We start from the raw sequence: 20,183 nt of genomic DNA on the forward strand, positions 1-20,183 counted from the left end.
TAACTACATGCTGTTCTGAAAACAGTGTAATATTTCACAGTGTGAGAGTGGCAAATGTGGAAGCAGTTATTCACAGCAGTTGTTTTAACGCCCTCTCTTCTATATCTAAAAAATAAAACTTAAAGATTTTCACATTTACATTAACCATGTGTAGTAAATACTATAATATATTACAGTATACCACAATCTATTACAGTTTACTGTAGTAAATTCTAAAGTATACTACAGTATTTACTACATTTTATCAATTCACTATAGTTATTACTACAGTATGCTGAAGGATATTATTAACAAAGTGTATTAAACACTATAATGTAATACATTACACTATAATTTACTACAGTTTACCACAGTAAATACTAAAATATACTACAGTATTTTTTCAAGTGGGGAAAACCGAATATTCTCCATTAAGATTTTTCTGGTACAGAACAGAATTCATGTTTCCCTCAATACTTACTTGTTGCACATTCCCTGAAGTAGCAAAGCATCCCCACACCATCACACTTCCACCACCATGCTTGACCATAAGTATGATATATTTTTTGTAGGATTGTGTGTTTGTTTAACACCTTATGTAACGGGACCCCTGTCTTCCAAAGAGTTCCACTTTGAGCTCTACAGAACATTCTCCCAAATATGGCAAAATTCAGATGAGCATCAATGTTCTTCTGGGTTAGCTGTGGTTTTCACCTCGCCACTTTTCCATGGATGCCATTTTTCCCTAGTGTCTTTCTGATAGTGGAGTCATGAACAGTGACCTTTATTGATGAAAGAGAGGCCTGTAATTCCTTTGATGTTGTCCTTGGCTTGTTTATGACTTCCTGGATGAGTAGTTGTGTGCTCTTGGAGGAATTGTGGAAGGTTGGGCACTTCTGGCAAGGTTCACTACTGTGCAGAGTTTTTTCCCCCCATTTTGAGAGAATGCCTCTCACTGTGGTTCTTTAAAGTCCCAGAGCCTTAGAAATAGCTTTGTAACCCTTCCCAAACTAATGTTCAATCACCTTCTTCACCTTCATTACATTAAATGTAATGTAATAAATGTAATGTAATGTAACTTCATGCTGTTGAAAAAGTTCTATGAAGCGTTGATTTGATTGAACAGAGTTTGCAGTAATCAGGCCTGGTTGTGTCTAGTCCAGCTGAAACCCATTATAAATTAAGTGTTATAGATTTGGGGACTTAGTAACTACAGGGGTAAGTACATTTTCACACAGGCACAGTTGGTATTGGATAACTTTTTTTGCTTCAATGAATAACATTATCATTTAAAAACTGTATTTTGTGTTTACTCAGGTTGCCTTTTTTGTCTTATATTTTGTTTTAATTTCAGAACCAATTTAGTCCGAGATATACACAAAACATAAGAAATCAGAATGGGGCAAATACTTTTTCACAGCACTGTATTTATTTGTTTATTTATTCAAATATAAAATACTCAAATTAACACAAAACATTCTTATTAGTAGTAATTATAACAAATAATTACATTATTCACCACATTAAATTGATATTAAATACATAGAGCCAAAATGGGATGTGACTGCAGTGCTGCACTCAACACAGCTTCTCTGTAATATTTATGCAAATCTCCTCCTCCTTTTGTAATATTAGCACCGTGCTTATCTAGAGAAGAAGCGGTTCTCATTAATCCTCCTTCAACACAAACATGTTTGCTTCAGCTCCACTGCTGCTGCTGGCTCTCGCCCCCTGTGAGTGTTTGAATTTAAGCTTTATTACTTCATCTGGTCCTTTCAGTTCCACATGTGAACCTTTTCTTTTTCTCTTTTCACAGATGTGTTCTGTGCTACTGAGCTCATCCAGCCAGACTCATTGGTTATAAAGCCAGGAGAGACTTTAACCATCACCTGTAGAGTGTCTGGAGCTTCTATCACTGATAGCAGCAGCCACTTTGGAACAGCTTGGATTCGACAACCTGCAGGAAAAGCTTTAGAATGGATCAACACCATTTATTATGATGGGGATATTTCTAAGAAAGATTCACTCAAAGACAAGTTTGTTGTCTCTCGAGACACTTCCAGTAACACTCTGACCTTACGGGGACAGAACATGCAGACTGAAGACACAGCTGTGTATTACTGCGCTCGTGATCCACACTGACACAACAAGCTGCAGCGCTGCACAAAAACATCATATTCATAACAATTTAGTTCTGTATTTAAATAATAACTAGCTACATTTAACTGACTGAGTAATGTCCACATCACACCTCAATGCCTAGATATAAGGATACATTTCAGTCATGAATGTACAGAAAATAAAGTAATTATAAAAAGTTATATGGAGAGAGAGAGAGAGAGAGAGAGAGAGAGAGAGAGAGAGAGCTGAATGGTCCTTCATAATTTTTTTTTCTGATTAAACCAGTTGCTGAGTAGTCACATAAATAGTTGAATAAAGTTCACCCAGAGTTTAGTAGGTTGTATACCTAAACAAATAGCGTCCTCATGACCAAGAGCTATCAAAGTTCTGGAAAAAATTTTAATCAAAGATTGATTTAAAAAAAATACACCAATTTTAATACGTTTTTCAAATTACTTTGTACTTTAGCTTCAGATGAGACATTTTTATTTACAGCTAGAACATTTTAAAGTCTCTATAAAATGAGTTTTTGATATTCAGAGGTGGGTAAAGTAGACAAAATTGAGACTTTGGGTGTGTGGGTGTTTGGAGGATTGTGAAAGTAAACAGAACATGCCAATGCTTTGAAGGATGTGAATTGGAACAGAGTAATGTTATTTAATTGCGAACCTGTTTTTAGACGATTTAAACCTAACATGGTGAACAAATTATATTATAGATTTCAGGCAATTTTACTGGGGTTATTTCATACAGTGTAGCAAGTAATAATCTGGAAAGACCTTTATAATATTACAGTCTAAAACTGGATTTAAAGAGAAGCAAATTAGTAAATGAATCACATGTAAATGAAACATACGTAAATGAATTACATGAAAATTTATCACTTGAATATGAATCACATGAATATGAATCTCATGAAAATGAATCACATGTAAATATATATATATATATATATATATATATATATATATATATATATATATATATATATATATATATATATATATATATCACTGCACAATATATCATCTTTCTCATTTGTCAGTTGCTTTGGATAAAAGCGTCTGCTAAGTGAATAAATGTAAATGTAATGTAAATGAATAATACGTAAATGAATCACATGTAAATGAATCAGATGTAAATGAATTACATGTAAATTAATAAATAAATTAAAGACAAAGTAGACAAAATGTTTACCCAAATACAAGTAAAACTACTTATAAAAATAATTAGGCTACTTAAGTAACAATAAAAGAAATAATGTTAATAATTACTTGACTAAGAGTAATAAAGTATCCAATGAGAAGACTACTCAAGTAACACGTTACTAGTTACTTCGGATCTGATTACAATGAAGGGAAAATCCTGAATCTCAGACTACATGGAGAAATGTGAGTCACACCTCTCCTTGAAAATCTGTTCTGCTTATATTATATAAAACCTGCGTTCAAGATGAAGCAGCATGTCCCAGTCCTGTGAGGGGTACAATAACACAGAACCTGTCATTTTCAATACAAAATCTAACATACCAAAAAAATCCCCAACATTTTTCCAACAGTTGGCTGTCTTTATTTTCTCAACATGTTAACAACACAAACTTGTCAGCATCTGCATTTAAACAATCAACAGAGAACAAAAGAACAAACTGTGAAACATAAGTGCAGAGAGAGAGTGTTTGTGTGTGTTAGTATGTGTGTGTGTGTGTGTGTGTGTGTGTGTGTGTGTGTGTGTGTGTGTGTGTGTGTGTGTGTGTGTGTGTGTGTGTGTGTGTGTGGGTGTGTGTGTGTGTGTGTGTGTGTGTGTGTGTGTGCAATCACATGTGTTGCTGTCCTGTCTCTGTCGACACGCTTGCTTCTTCCCCCTCTTTGGCCATTATCTTCCAGGATCTAGCCTCTAAAAAAGTGGACGGTTGTTGCGGACGCATTCAGACCATTGCAGTGTATCAGAGACTTGCGACATAGATATGATCTTTTTTGTCTTGTGTAGTCCTGGCCCAAATTTAGCCTATTACCCAAAAACACTTAAAATTAAACATAGAAGCAAATACTCACATCTCCGAACCCAGCTGGAGATAGGAAAAAAGACACCAGCCGTGAGCGAGAAGAAGCAAGGGTCAGGATTTATTGGTTCCGTTCCACCACACGAGATCCACACCGATGAGAATTCTCAGAAGTGATCTGACACCCGGAGCTCAAGCTCGAGTATTTATACTGTATTTACATGATATCAATACCAATAGGGTTAAAAAAGAGCTCATCTACATTACCATTATGTTTGGAAAGAGGCTTATCAAATTTACGATTATGTTTTGAAAGAGGACTATTCTGGATACCATTAGGTTCGAAAATGGCGAGAGACAAAACAATTTAGAGAGACCTTGGTCTCACTGTTATCTCGCGGGGGCAGCTTGCTTCAGCTATCCTTATAAATGGCTCCTCATGGTTTTCTCTTAAAATTAAGGCCTTCCTTGCGAGACAAGAATCTTCACCATCTGAATTATGAGTAAGTTACATTTTTCTGTATTTCTTGTTTATAATTTATTTTCATATTTGCTCTATATCTCTATTTTATATATATTTATACTGCATGCAAAATGGTTTACTGTACTTCCTACTTCATAATATCATTATATTACCCTTCTACTATCCTACATATCCTACTATTCTTTATTTTATAAAGAGTTTTCTATTATTATGAGATATTACCCTTATAATATCTTAATACTCCTTTTTATTATTCTTATAAAGTTAATATAATGTTATGTGTGTGTGAGAGAGAGAGACAGAGAGAGAGACAGAGAGAATGTGTGTGTGTGTTATGTCTACATGCCGCCCTTGACTGTACGAGAGTGTGTGTGTGTGTGTTTGCACTCCTCAGCTCTTATACTTCTTTTTGACTAATAAACCATAGTGTGTTACTCTTAAAAGATCTTAAAGTGTGAATCCAATTCGTCAATATCCGCCTAATACCGCTTCTGTGTGTCTAGGTGCCCGTCGTCATTTTCCCTTCTCTTCTTTACTGGATCTGGATCTGGACACTCACTATCAGCTTGCGCATCTCACTGCTGACATCATGGTGCTGCTTAACGTTCTTCGCAGCACCCCCCATGGAAATGGAAATATGCCCCCCCCCCTCTCCGATACAGAATCCACCCTGTGAATGTGTGTATTGACGCCTCTACACAGACAGAACCTCCCTTCAGCTTTCAGTCTGAGGAAGATGTCACCTTCTCTGATCTGGGCTCTGACCATTCTTCTCTCTTCTCACCTGTCAGTCCGCCCTACTCTCAGTGGTCTTCTTATTTCACCTTTGCTGACTATCCCATGTCCCCAGGAAACACCCCATTTTCTTCTCCCTACCGCTCTCCTCAAGATTACGCACCCACCAGTCCTGTGAATTATCAATAAAATTACATATTACTCATACTAGGTCTCCCTCATGTTTATCTTATGTCATTTTTATCCACAACAGTAGCAAAATTACGAGTTAACACGTGCAATGTAATACATCACCCCCGTCACAAGGAAAAGTACTCTTATGGCTGAGAGTACACATTGTTCACGTAAAACATTTAGTGTACACTACATAACCAGAATCAGAAGAACTACAAGTTTCTAAAAGATTGACACAGTTATGCACCTTTACATAAGTAATATGTGATCACATATGAAAAATCTGTGAGAGTTAACATGTTATGCCCTGAAATTATACATGAGAATTCAAGTAAACACATGTGAGATCATGTGAATAATATGATCACCTGTGAAAAATTAACATGATCCAAGGGGGAAAAAAAGAGTCATTTGAAATAAATCACATGTAAAAAAGAAATAAATAAAAACACACTTCAGGTGAAACAAATATTATAAAAATGAATCAATTGTTCATCCAAACAAAGGTTCTTCCAAAAACAAAAGTTTCTATTTGGAACATTCTGTTGTAGGGTTCTACACAGAACTTTATAATCATCCACTTGTCTATACACTGAGCAGCCTGTGATTGTGGATTTAATACATCCATAGTGGTCATGGACACTCCCTATTCAAATAGAGTCGGGTATAAACAGCATGTTCTTGGCTCATTTCATGTAAGTTTCAGATTTTTCACGTGATAATTACTTGGAAAATTAACCATTCTGTCCCGATAAGCATTATAACATAACATTACCTAGTTATACTCTTCTCTTCCATATTCTTATGGACAGTCCCTGACCTCCTCTGCTTCTGTGGTGAAGAGACCTGAAGAGTCAGTCACTCTGTCCTGTACTGTCTCCGGATTCTCAATGGGCAGCTACCACATGCACTGGATCCGTCAGAAACCAGGAAGAGGACTGGAGTGGATCGGATACATTAATTATGGCACTGGCACTGGCTTCACTCAGTCTCTGCAGGGCCAGTTCTCCATGACTAAAGACACGAATAAAAACATGCTGTACCTAGAAGTGAAGAGTCTGAAAGCTGAAGACACGGCTGTTTATTACTGTACACAAGAGTCACACTGACACAAAAGACTCCAGAGCTGTACAAAAACTTACACAAGCACGTCCTCATGAGCTGTAAATATTCCCTCCGCAGGAAACTGAACCCTAAATTGGACATTTATTATAAACAACAACCATTCATTTTAGTGCTCAGTTTTATTTCTCCTTTTGTCTTACTCCATTAACAGTCAGAATTCCTCTGTAAAATTCTCAGCCTTTTCTTTTATTATCTCTGGCTGGTGCTTAAAGCTGAAGACAAACATGAAAGCAACATTAATTACACACAAAGACATTAAATGATAAAACATTCAACTGCATTACATTTCATTTCTTGATGAAAACATAACTCATAAGAAATCTTTTTGCTAATTTATTTAATTAAATTTAATACATTTATTTGTTCCTTTAAGAATGTGTCTACACAGTTTTATAAATTAAAATGCTTGAAGAAAAAAGTAATTTCCATTAAATAATTGCATAAAATTAAATTCTTTTTCTGGTCATTTTGAGTGTATATTATTTTTTTTTTCATTTTACAGAATATTTAATGACCAGTTAAAATAAATATTTAATTTGTGGATTTAGGAATAAAACAGCATGTCTCCCACAGTTTGTTGTGTTTAACACACAATCTGTTCTCACAGGTTGAGGTCCAATAATTTCGAAACACAGTAGGTGGCAGTTCCAGTTTTGTTAGCATAGTGTGTGAATTGTGGCTCTGGTAGTTCTTCAACAAATAAACTAATAGGAATCCCAGTCCCAATAAACACCTCTAGTCTCAACCAGATCTAGTGCAGGATTTCTAAAACAAACAAACAAACAAACAAACAAACAAACAAAAACATCCCCTTATTTGTATTAGTATCTGTTCAGAACACATTATCAGTTCATTACAAATAATGTATTCATATCCCTACATCCCTACTCCTCACACAAAACGTCACCATATCAACAATGCTACACATTTTCTTTATTTTTATTTTTAAAGCCATTTATGTTGCGAGTCCATTATATACGTTCCTGTGTAAATTGCATAGAAACTAAAACAAATTATAACGGGCGTCTCTCTGTAAACCTTGCAGCTGGAACTACTGTCAGAGCCGCTGTTATAGAAATGTAACTAACACCTTCTGTCCACAGCACCTACTACTTTATTGATGCAGACCCTTCACTCATGTCTGTTACATTAGGGAGATGTGTGTGTGTGTCTGTGTGTGTGTGTGTGTGTGGTGAGGAGGAGGAGAACAGCTGAATAGTTTAAATCACTTCAGTTATATACCATATACAGTTAATCCATCATTAATAATATGCCAATCCATTCCTAAGCTTTTGTGCAGGTTGTTGAATCTGAGCTGTGTAAAGTGGATATTGGTATCAGTGATAGAAGCTCCACACACTCAGCTCTGTACAAAACACACATCTGCAAGAAGAGAAACAAAGTGTAAATGTTTTTCACCTATAGATGGCAGTAGCTCACTTCTACTGAGGTAAAACTCATGAAACATTTAAAGGAAACATTTTCTGGAATGAGAAAAGACACAGGTATTATCTCTCAGAACTAGGAGCAGAAGGTTCCTCTAAATAACAACAGCAATAACACACACACCACATCAATTCAGACAGCTTACATTTAAATGATAACGTTCAGTGTATAAACATTGCCTAAAAAATATATGCAAATTTCAAGATTTACATTAAGTATTCACGTTAAATGAAATTGTTCAGTTGCTAATTGAAGTAAAACATTCTGAGGTTATTTATTCATTATTTAAAATATGTTCATTAATAATTAACAACCATCTCTAAAGTGAAGGAAATGAATAAATCATAAGAACTTTGAAAGTTACTTGCAGGAAATCCAATTATTAAAAACAACCACTAAGTTGCACTGGCAAACTGTAAAATGTGACATCACAGCCACTGCACCATACTACATCATTGTCACATGACCACCTGCACCTTTCTGTTTAACAAGCACTCATATTTATAGCCACTGTATGTACTGCTTCCTGTCTATCTTGACCTTTATCCCTGTACCATCCATCCATCCATCCATCCATCCATCCATCCATCCATCTTCTATACCGCTTATCCTTTTCAGGGTCAAAGGGAACCTGGAGCCTATCCCAGAGAGCTTCGGGCACAAGGCGGGGTACACCCTGGACAGAGTGCCAATCTCTGTACCATGTTTTGTTTCACAGTTTATGTTTAGCCTTAGCCACAGTATTTTGCCTAGTTGTCTTAGTGTCTTTGTTTGGTTATTTGTTTGTTTATTAAACTGTTTGAAGATCTGTGCTTGCTTCCGAATTCAACTTTGTAACATGATACAACTACTAAGCTGAATTGGCAAACAGTAAAATGTAACATCACTCTCATAATTGACACATGCAAAATCCACCTGTGGAGGTTCATATTATAGACCTGACTCTATTGGTTAAAAGGAAGTCTATGCAAATCCATCCTTTTATTATTTGCTCTACATAAAATCATCTTGTTGCTCAGCTAAAGTTCATATCATCAAGCTGAATTACAGAACTTCTAAAACATCACAGAGGAAGTTATATTGAACAACTTATATTGCTGTAATTGATGTTTTATTTGAATATCAGAATATTTTTTAGTAACTCCTCTAGGGGCTGGACATGCAAATGAGACTTTCCCTTTATAAGCTCAGACTCCAGCTGCATTATTTCCACTTAGTTTAGACTTTTTTCAGGAACAGCCATGCAGCAACAAATCATTAACTGTTTCATTTTGATATTATTGACCATAACCTGTGAGTAACAGCTTATGTGTGCATGTATCCCTAAAATAAATTGTGTAATTCTGTAAGACTATGAAATGATTAAATGTATTTGACAGGTTGCGGATGTCAGACACTAACCGAGTCTGAGCCGGTGGTCATTAAACCTGGAGGATCTCATCAACTCACCTGTACCTACTCTGGGATTAGTGATAGTGATGCAGAGATATCCTGGATTAGACAGGCTCAAGAAAAAGGCCTTGAGTGGATCTCACTCATTTCTGCTCCAAGTGGTAGTACTAAACAATACTCTCAGTCTGTTCAGGGAAGATTCACCATCTCCAGAGACAACAGCAAGAAGCAGGTGTATCTGCACATGACCAGCCTAAAGACTGAAGACACAGCTGTGTATTACTGTGCTCGGACAACACACTGACACAAACAGCTGCAGCGCTGTACAAAAACTTCACATTCACTTACAGCTTCATTTATTTGAAGTGAAGCTCAAATATTCACACCAGAGTCATACGTTCTGTCTAATTCACAGAGTTAAATAAATCTGCAGAACTTCGTCCTGTGTCTATAAAATGTTCAACTGCTATTTCAAACTGATGTTTTAAATTTCATTCAGATGAAAATGAGAGTGTGTGCTGTTCAGATGGATTCTGAGACTTGTGAATTTACCAGTTACATCTGGTTCAGCCCAGACTGTAGATTCATGCAACCCATCAGTGACATTGGTGTTGGATGATTACACAGAGTGACACGCCCCCTAAACCTGATCTCCACAATACGAAGTCAGTAGTGACTGAGAAGGTGGATGTCTAACTTGACCTACTGTAGAATCTCAACATGAAATAAGCAATTATTCAGTTATAGTGCAGACTATACCCGAATGAAAATAATTTGTCTTTAATGACACTAATAAAAAGGTTTAGCTTCATGCTGTTCTGAAATCACTGCAATATTTCACTGTGTGAGAGTGGCAATTATGGAAGCGGTTATTCTCAGCAGTCACTGTATTTTAAGAGCCTCTCTTCTATGTCTATAAAATAAAATTTTTAAAGTTTGCATTTATCAAGAAATTTGTACACATGAGAAATATCTGTCTTCATGTAATTCTCTAGAGAGGAATGTGACTGGGAATAACAGCTACAGAGCTGGACTCAACACAGCTTGTCTGTAATATTTATACAAATCTCCACCTCCTCTTGTGATATTAGCACTGTGCTTATCTAGAGGAAGTGGTTCTCATTAGTCCTCCTTCAACACAAACATGTTTGCTTCAGCTCCACTGCTGCTGCTGGCTCTCACCCCCTGTGAGTGTTTGAATTTAAGCTTTATTACTTCATCTGATCCTTTCAGTTTGTCATATATCGATAGTTTTACGATTTGTTTGATGTATGATTTTTGTGCTTCTCCTTACTTAGATTGTAGTATTTTAATAAGCAAAATAAAGGAAAAATGCAATGGCCAAAAAGAACAGATAAAATATCCATCCTACCTTTCTTTACCTATAATTATCTGCAGGTTGGTAACAGTAACTTGTCATGGTAGCACCCAAGGGAGCAGAACTACACTATCCATCAGCCCCAGCACACTTCATGCCTCACTAATCACTTTCACCACTTTCACCTGTGTCTCCTTATGCCTTGCTAGCACCAATATTTACGTTCTAATTTGTCAGCGTCTCACTTTCAAGTTTATGTTGTAGTTGTTGTTTGTTGATGTGTCTCTCTCTATCATATCCACATTTCATGTTAATGGGTCTTATTTTCTCAATTTTGTTTGCACTTTACACAATAAATTGTCTGCACTTGTGTCCACCACCTCTACAATTCCTGACATTCCACTACATCACATCTCCTGGTCCATGATTATTTTCCTATAACACAACCCCAAGTATTTTACTCCATACTTAATGCGGTTATATAGTAGTGACTTCTCTTTATATAAATTCACCTGAAAACATGTCTTAAACTTCTCATTTGTTGAAACATGAACAATATATATATATATATATATATATATATATATATATATATATATATATATATATATATATATATATATATATATATATACACAGTGAGGGAAAAAAAAAAAATTTGATCCCCTGGAGTTGCAATGATCATGAGAACAGTGAGGAATCAGCCCAGAACTACACGGGAGGATCTTGTCAATGATCTCAAGGCAGCTGGGACCATAGTCACCAAGAAAACAAGTGGTAACACACTATGCCGCGAAGGACTGAAATCCTGCAGCGCCCGCAAGGTTCCCCTGCTCAAGAAAGCACATATACATGCCCGTCTGAAGTTTGCCAATGAACATCTGAATGATTCAGAGGACAACTGGGTGAAAGTGTTGAGGTCAGATGAGACCAAAATGGAGCTCTTTGGCATCAACTCAACTCGCCGTGTTTGGAGGAGGAGGAATGCTGCCTATGACCCCAAGAACACCATCCCCACCGTCAAACATGGAGGTGGAAACATTATGCTTTGGGGGTGTTTTTCTGCTAATGGGACAGGACAACTTCACCGCATCAAAGGGACGATGGACGGGGCCATGTACCGTCAAATCTTGGGTGAGAACCTCCTTCCCTCAGCCAGGGCATTGAAAATTGGTCATGGATGGGTATTCCAGCATGACAATGACCCAAAACACATGGCCAAGGCAACAAAGGAGTGGCTCAAGAAGAAGCACAATAAGGTCCTGGAGTGGCCTAGCCAGTCTCCAGACCTTAATCCCATAGAAAATCTGTGGAGAGAGCTGAAGGTTCGAGTTGCCAAACGTCAGCCTCGAAACCTTAATAACTTGAAGATCTGCAAAGCGGAGTGGGACAAAATCCCTCCTGAGATGTGTGCAAACCTGGTGGCCAACTACAAGCAACGTCTGACCTCTGTGATTGCCAAGAAGGGTTTTGCCACCAAGTACTAAGTCATGTTTTGCAGAGGGGTCAAATACATATTTCCCTCATTAAAATGCAAATCAATTTCTAACATTTTTGACATGCGTTTTTCTGGATTTATTTTTTTGTTATTCTGTCTCTCACTGTTCAAATAAATCTACCATTAAAATTATAGAATGATAATTTCTTTGTCAGTGGGCAAATGTACAAAATCAGCAGGGGATCAAATACTTTTTTCACCTCACTGTATATTTACTCACAGATTAGAGATGTTCAAGAGATGGCGAAGTTTCACATGTAGAGGGATCCTTCATGTTTTGATCCTAATATAAGGAGTGTCTCTATGCAAATGTCCTCCCCTGCTATATATTTAAGCAATGAAAACCAAGATCTTTTACTTATTCTGCGTCAACACACACCATGATCTCTGCATCCCTACTGCTGCTGCTGGCAGCCATACACTGTAAGTGTTTTTACATTTTACATTTAATACAGTTTTGGTTATATATAGCTTTTTTGTTTTTACAACATTAAAATAACGTTTCTTTAACAGGTGTTCACTGTGTTGAACTGATCCAGCCTGGATCCACGGTATTAACCCCTGGTCAGTCAATGACTCTGACCTGTAAAGTGTCTGGATATTCATTAACTGATAGCAGCTACTGTACACAGTGGATAACCTGGACAACCTGCAGGAAAAGCTCTGGAGTGGGTCGGATGGATATGTAGTAGTGGTGGCACTGGCTACAGTGAGAAACTGAAAAGCAGGTTTCAGATTTCCAGAGACACGTCCAGCAGCACAGTAACATTAACAGGACAGAACATGCAGACTGAAGACACAGCTGTGTATTACTGCGCTCGTCAACCACAGTGAGACAGATCAACAACATCCCTGTACAAAAACACCTCATACAAAGTCCTATTAGTCCACAAGTGCAACAGTTATCTATCAAAGTCTAACCATAAAATATAAACAAATCACAACAAAGAGTTTAAAGTTATTTTAAAATGTTTATAATGTAGATTTTAAACCATATTTCTAACATAATAATGCTACATCTCTAACATTTCTGCACATTATACAAACTATTATAATCACATCACTTACAAGAACTTGTTATACTGTAGTATTTTTACTTAACAATAATCACCTCAACAAATTAGAATTTGTGTGATCATGTGTGAGAAAGTGTGAGAACATTTTGTCATGATTTTTAAGAGAGGTATAATTTTTCAGTGATTACGAGCCCAATATCCACAAGCATGGATAATAATGATCATGCGATATTTCAAACACTTCAATATTTTATTTAAAATTATAGTATTTGATAAAAAGGCTTCATCATGATTTAAATATCTTTAAATACTCCCCCATCATCATCAGGTATGCAAATACAAGCATCAGGGCTGGATATCACTCTATTTATGAAATGTGATGGACTCTGTTAAACTTTGGAGAACAGAGAAGATCCCAGCACAAACAACACACACCATGATCTCTACATCTTTACTGCTCCTGCTGGCAGCTGCTTCCTGTGAGTGCTTTATCAAATTCATTCATTTTCTACAATAACAATAAATGTGCAGCATATATTGTGATTTTCATTATGCTTTAAGTCCTCTGAGAGGCGCTCTTTCTCTACTTACACAACATCTTCTCAACATTTTGAGGTTTTAAATGACTGAGAGATTAAAAGGACTGAGAGAGGGCTGATGTCCTCCTGGGATTTCCATCACAGTCTGTTAACAACATAGATTTTACAACATATATAAGAACTAAGACATTACAGACTTTTTTTTGTTGTTGTTGTTGTTTATCAGTGTCTTAATAAACCAGGCTGCATAATCCACACTGTTTGATGAATTAGTAAATAAATAGCAGTAGCTCTTATATTTTGTGAATTTGTATTTTGTGAATTGCTGTCTTTAGTATGTATTTAATTCTGTTGCACCTTTTGTAAAAGCCTAAACACTGTCATGCGAATCAAATGGTTTAAAGGACTAATATGGTAATATTGTTGGGGGAAAGCACCAACTTAGTTTGTTATAAAACATCACATTCAAGTCCAAACAAAAATACACACAGAAGTGGGCAGGAGAGGAAAAAAACAGTCACCCACACACGCCTCTAGTATGAATGCTAACCACCCCTAACGCTCATTTTGACCTTTATGAAGGCCTCAAGCACTGATAATAAATATCAACCTAAATTTAGTGTCTAAGCCTTGCTGCAAGATTTTTCTATATGTATAATTCCCTTTATTATTGATGTATAAATAATGGAAGTTAGTAAAGAGATTTCTGTTATGGAAAAGCAGATTTGTTCCAACAAAAAGCCACATATTCATCCATCCATCCATCCATCCATCCATCCATCCATCCATCCATCTTCTACCACTTACTCCTTTTCAGGGTCACGGGGAACCTGGAGCCTATCCCGGGGAGCATCAGGCACAAGGCAGGGTACACCCTGGACAGGGTGCCAATCCGCCACATATTCACCAGAAGATAAAAAAATTAATTAAGTTCTTCCCTCATCATCACCAGATAAGCAAATACAAGCGCTAGGGCTGGATATTACACTATTTATGGGACGTGATGGTCTCTGTTAAACTTTGGAGAAGACCCAAGTACAAACAACACACACCATGTTCTCTACATCTGCTTCCTGTGAGTGCTTTATCAAATTCATTCATTTACTACAATAAATATGCAGCATATATTGTGTGAGATATCACCATGTGTTTTCTTACACAGATGTGCATGGTGTTGAACTGACTTAGCCTGCTTCCATGTCAGTCCAGCCAGGCCAGAGTCTCTCCATCAACTGCAAGGTTTCATATTCAGTTGCAAGCTATCATACAGCTTGTCTCCACCAACCTTCAGGTAAAGCTTTAGAATGGATCAACAGCATTGATTATGATAAGGATACTTATAAGAAAGATTCACTTAAAGTGTATTACTGTGCTTGTGAGCCACACTGACACGACAAACTGCAGCGCTGCACAAAAACATCATCACCATTCAGTTCTGTATTTAAATAATAACTACATTTAACTGAGCGAATAATCCCCACATTATAAACACTTCAGCATAGACACCAAGATCATTATTTATTAATGCAAAGATTTACTCAGATCATGATCAATAAAAGATATTATTATCTTTTTTTTAGCTGTTTGAAATGAAATGCATTTGAATGTCCAGCTAACATCTCACTTGCTTTACATGTTTGAAAGCTTTTTTGTTTATCACTTCATATATTTAATTCAAATGCTACTTAAAGTAATTGGTAATAAATATTAATTGATGACTCAGATACACAAAAATATTTGTTGTTGTCTCTTAAAGATGATGTTGACTCAAGACGCAAGACATAGAGGACTGCACTGATTATCATAACGACCTCTTTCACTACCTGTTTTATAGCTATGTTTATAGCTGTAATAATGTAAGTGATAACAAGAAATCCTTTGGGTTGTAACAGGAACTCTGCTTTGATTCATTGTTGATCATTGTCCTCCCGAAGTGTTTTATTCCTTACTGAATCTGTCACTGAGCTCCTCTGCTTCTGTGGTATTTTAGATAAAGCTCCAAGTGTTATATAAACTGTAAGACTGGTGCCAAGGTGTCTAAACCTATAGAGAACTACTCTCTGAGGACAAAGGACGACTTTGAGAATGAACGCTCAAACTTTCTCCCACAGAATTAGCATCCACACCTGAGATAGCACATCATGCTGAGTGGAGCCTGGAAGATACTCACTTCCTCTCTCCCCCACACCCTTCTATTTCTCTGTATTGAGATCACCTTAAACACACCCAAGGTCTAAATGCATTGCAAAACATGTTTTAATGTGAATAAGATGTCAACTATACATGTTTACTGTATTATACAAAAGGTCTCAGTGCAACTGGAAAATAAGGTCTCATTCCCTCAACAGCAGTTTAAATAAAATGGTACATGCCGTTAAAGGCATAACCTCCCAAGGTCCCTCACTCAAATTACCGCCTGTATGTAAACAAGGTACATCCTCACACAAACTTCAAATTATATTTACTTAATCTTTACTTAAAAAACTTCTTGTAATTATAACTATAGTTTGTTTCAATAGCTTTATAGAAATACATATATATTATAATTGTTTTCTGGTGCTGTGTAATATACTCGGTTAATGACGTCAAAGACACACCATCAAGCAGAAGTTTGGTAGACATACATTAATTTTAATCGCCATTCGCCAGGCATTGCTTTCTGTGTGCGTGGGTATACTAACGTAAACGCATGTCCTGCTTACAGATGATAGGATTTAGGATTTAGCTCATTAAAAAATAGGTTAATATAATTGAGCTTCTTGTAGGACATTTGCCTTTTATTACTAACACCAATGTAGAAGTCATTTAGTAGTCGTTCATTAACATACATTTTGTATTATTTCCTACAGTACACTACACTTTCCTAAACTATTAGTGTTAAGTAATACATTGTATCACAAGGTCTGATCCGTGGCATAATAAGAATATTGTGGTGTAAATTATCACTCACACTTAAAGGGAGATAGACAGCTGTATTTATTTTTTGTAAATGTTTCAAATCCACAATGGCCACATTGATTGCTCCACTAAATAATGTTTACTATTTCCTCTAAATAGTAAACACGGTAAATAGAAGAAGTTACATGTGTTGTCCGTCCTTTTGTGTAATTTGTATTTGGTTAAATAATGTGTAATTAGTATTCCTACTTTAAGTTTGTCTGACATCAAGAAATAAACGCACAGCCAGAGAGAAATAATGCAGCCATTTCCAGAGTTCTAAAAAAAAAATAAAAATAAAAAATAAAAATAAAAAAGAGTGTCCACCTTATATTTTAAATCCATCTTATAATAGATTTGTCTGAGCCAGTTAAATTAATTTTAATTCACTAGAGTCTGTGCAGTTAAACCTCTGAAAACACTGATACTGATAGAACAGTTGGGGGCGCTATGGTGCATTGTGTGTCCCAGAAATCTCACTTAGGATTCTGCACAATTTCTCATGTGATAATGTGAGACATTAAACACTGAGCCTTATAGTGGTTTTATAGTAGTCAAATTCCCACAGATGACCAAAGTCTGTGATTATTGGGTGCATATACTACATACACCAAGACTGAAAATAAATCACAGAATGAAGCATTACTTTTTTGTTTTTTTGCCATAGCTTTGCTCTTTGCGGTTTCTCTGTAACAAGTTGCATTTTTTAAAGTCAACTTTATGGCAGTAACTGTAACTCTGCTTCATCCCACCACCCTGTCATTGCTTATTTTCCTGTAACAGTACCCCTGCTTTGTTTTATTCCTTACCTGTTGTTTGTTTATAGTGTGTTTGCTTATTCACCTGAAACACCTGATAGCGCATAAACTCACCCATTAACAACCGTCTTAAGCTTCTGATTTATTAAAACATAAAATCAAAGAGGACTGATATATTTAAAATAGACATCACACAATATCCCAAATGATTATATCTATAAAATGACAGCTTAGACATTTTTGAGAGATGGGGAGGTTTTCTCATATAAAAGAAGCCATCTTTTTTTACTCTAAGATAAGGAGTGTCTCTATGCAAATGTTCTTCCCTGTTATATATTTAAGCAATGAAGACCAAGAGCTTTTACTTATTCTGCTTCAATACACACCATGATCTCTACATCCCTACTGCTGCTGCTGCTGCTGGCAGCTGTACATTGTAAGTGTTTTTACATTTGACATATAATGCAGTTTTGGTTACATATAGCTTTTTGCTTTTCCAACATTAAAATAACTTTTCTTTAACAGGTGTTCACTGTGTTGAACTGATCCAGCCCGGATCCACATTATTAACCCCTGGTCAGTCAATGACTCTGACCTGTAAAGTGTCTGGATATTCATTAACTGATAGCAGCTACTGTACAGACTGGATACGACAACCTGCAGGAAAACCTCTGGTGTGGGTCGGAGAGATATGTGGTAGCGGTAACACTTACTACAGTGAGAAACTGAAAATCAGGTTTCAGGTTTCCAGAGACACGTCCAGCAGCACAGAAACATTAACAGGGCAGAACATGCAGACTGAAGACACAGCTGTGTATTACTGTGCTCGTCAACCACAGTGAGACAGATCAACAACATCCCTGTACAAAAACACCTCATTCGAAGGCCTATTAGAACTTTTCCAACCAAGTCTAAATGATAAACAAACAAACAAACAAACAAACAAACAAATAAATTACACAAATGACACCTAATAGGTTAAATTATTTTTATGAGTAGTTTGTATTAGATTTAAGCTGTATACCAGCAAAACCATAATCTCTAATGTTGCTGCATGTTCTACACACAGTCAAAAGTTTTTAACCTGCTTGATTTTATGTTTTATGGGGTGATTTTACCACCATAAAGTTCATAATTTTTCTTTAGCAGCTCATCCTTAAGTGTTTTATTCCTCTTATACCACTGCAGTGTACTCACAATTACAATGTTATATTGATTAACGAATGACACATCATACATTTTATCCATTTATAATCACATTTATTGTTGTGGAGAATTCGAAAGATACATTATACATTGTACATTTTACATTATAACAAGGGTCATCACTAGATCTTTTAAAAACAAGCTGCAGTAAAATTTTGCTGTGCCGCAGTAAAATGTTCCTGATAAATCATTGTCTGATCTACGTACAGTAGATACGTCTAAACAAAGGCTTTCCTGTTCATTGATGGTTATCATTTACATAATTTCATACATCCATCTTCTACCGCTTACTCCTTTTCAGGGTCACGGGGAACCTGGAGCCTATCTCAGGGAGCATCGGGCACAAGGCAGGGTACACCCTGGACAGGGTGCCAGTCCATCACAGGGCACAATCACATACACACTCACACACCCATTCATACCATTTACATAATTTGAATTATGTAAAACATGAAGGCTGATTGTAATGCCATCTGAAATATTCATCAAAATACATCAAAATATTCTGCACATCCTCTTTGATCATATGCCCTTCACCCTCGCTGTGCTGCTCCTCCCTTTACTTAATACATAATAGGACATTGTAGCTGAGGAGAGGTAACTACCAGGCTACACTTATGGCTGTGTTAATGAGTAGTATATGAATTTGTATTTAGTTGAATAATGCCATCCCCTTTTCCACATCTAATTTACTTGGCACAGATTTGATTGATGACGCTAGGTGGTAACTGCTAAAAGAACACTTGCTTATATCTTCTAATTTGGCTTTCTGCCACAAACAATGTGATTTAGTCATCATCACTGAAAGCTTTTTGTACTGATTTTAGATTGTTCAGGTCCAAGAGGTGTGTGTGTGATTAGTGATAGAGCTAAACTCTGCAGGACAGTGCAGTGGCCCTCCAGAAATCTGAATTACCCATCTCTGGTTTATAAGCTAATTTTGGTTTCAGTGGTCTCTTCCAGTATATTGCCTGGTATTTGTATAAACACAACATAATGAATTTATTTTTGGGACTCTGATGGACTAGGATTGGAGAGGGTGGATTTTAAATGTAATGAAAATGTGTTATGGGATTTCAGGTCACGGGTTGAGACTCCTTCCATAAATGTTAACTAAATATAGCCTTACAGAAAATGTCACAGTGTCAACAATTACCTGCATATTTAAAATCCATTGTGGATTTAAATGGAGCATTGCCAAACAAGCTGTTACAACAGAAACAATACTGCATTTGAATGAGCTGATTAATAAAAAACCTAAAATGAATCAACAAATCAAAATTGAGGATTCAGTGCAGTGGTATGATGTCATTCAACTGTGTGAGTCTTTATATTATTGAAAATATTAGCTGGTAAAGAAAACTTCTATTTTAATTTAAAAAACAAAAAACAAAAACAAACACATGTTCTTGATGAGAGGAATCTCCTCATCATGATTTAAAAACATTTTAAATAC

General features: G+C 36.3%; 1 pseudogene and 3 gene segments (V, D, J or C); all 4 read left to right on the forward strand.

The window, feature by feature from the left end:
- Window positions 1–1,617: 1,617 nt before the first annotated feature.
- Window positions 1,618–2,132, forward strand: LOC108275121 (immunoglobulin heavy variable 4-39-like). The segment is given in 2 exon segments: window positions 1,618–1,712; window positions 1,796–2,132. Coding segments are annotated over 2 exon segments (369 nt in total).
- A 3,995-nt stretch (window positions 2,133–6,127) lies between these two features.
- LOC124628956 (immunoglobulin heavy variable 1-46-like) lies at window positions 6,128–6,601 on the forward strand. The segment is given in 2 exon segments: window positions 6,128–6,187; window positions 6,305–6,601. Coding segments are annotated over 2 exon segments (357 nt in total).
- A 2,459-nt stretch (window positions 6,602–9,060) lies between these two features.
- LOC108277880 (Ig heavy chain V region 914-like) lies at window positions 9,061–9,833 on the forward strand. The segment is given in 2 exon segments: window positions 9,061–9,356; window positions 9,443–9,833. Coding segments are annotated over 2 exon segments (369 nt in total).
- Window positions 9,834–12,410: 2,577 nt separating this feature from the next.
- LOC108277919 (immunoglobulin heavy variable 1-3-like) lies at window positions 12,411–13,160 on the forward strand (annotated as a pseudogene). The gene is made up of 2 exons (XR_008393805.1): window positions 12,411–12,694; window positions 12,785–13,160. The product of XR_008393805.1 is annotated as an immunoglobulin heavy variable 1-3-like (transcript).
- The last annotated feature ends 7,023 nt before the right edge of the window (window positions 13,161–20,183 follow it).

The sequence above is a fragment of the Ictalurus punctatus genome, chromosome 2, assembly GCF_001660625.3.
Source record: "Ictalurus punctatus breed USDA103 chromosome 2, Coco_2.0, whole genome shotgun sequence".
Taxonomy (NCBI): Eukaryota; Metazoa; Chordata; class Actinopteri; order Siluriformes; family Ictaluridae; genus Ictalurus; species Ictalurus punctatus.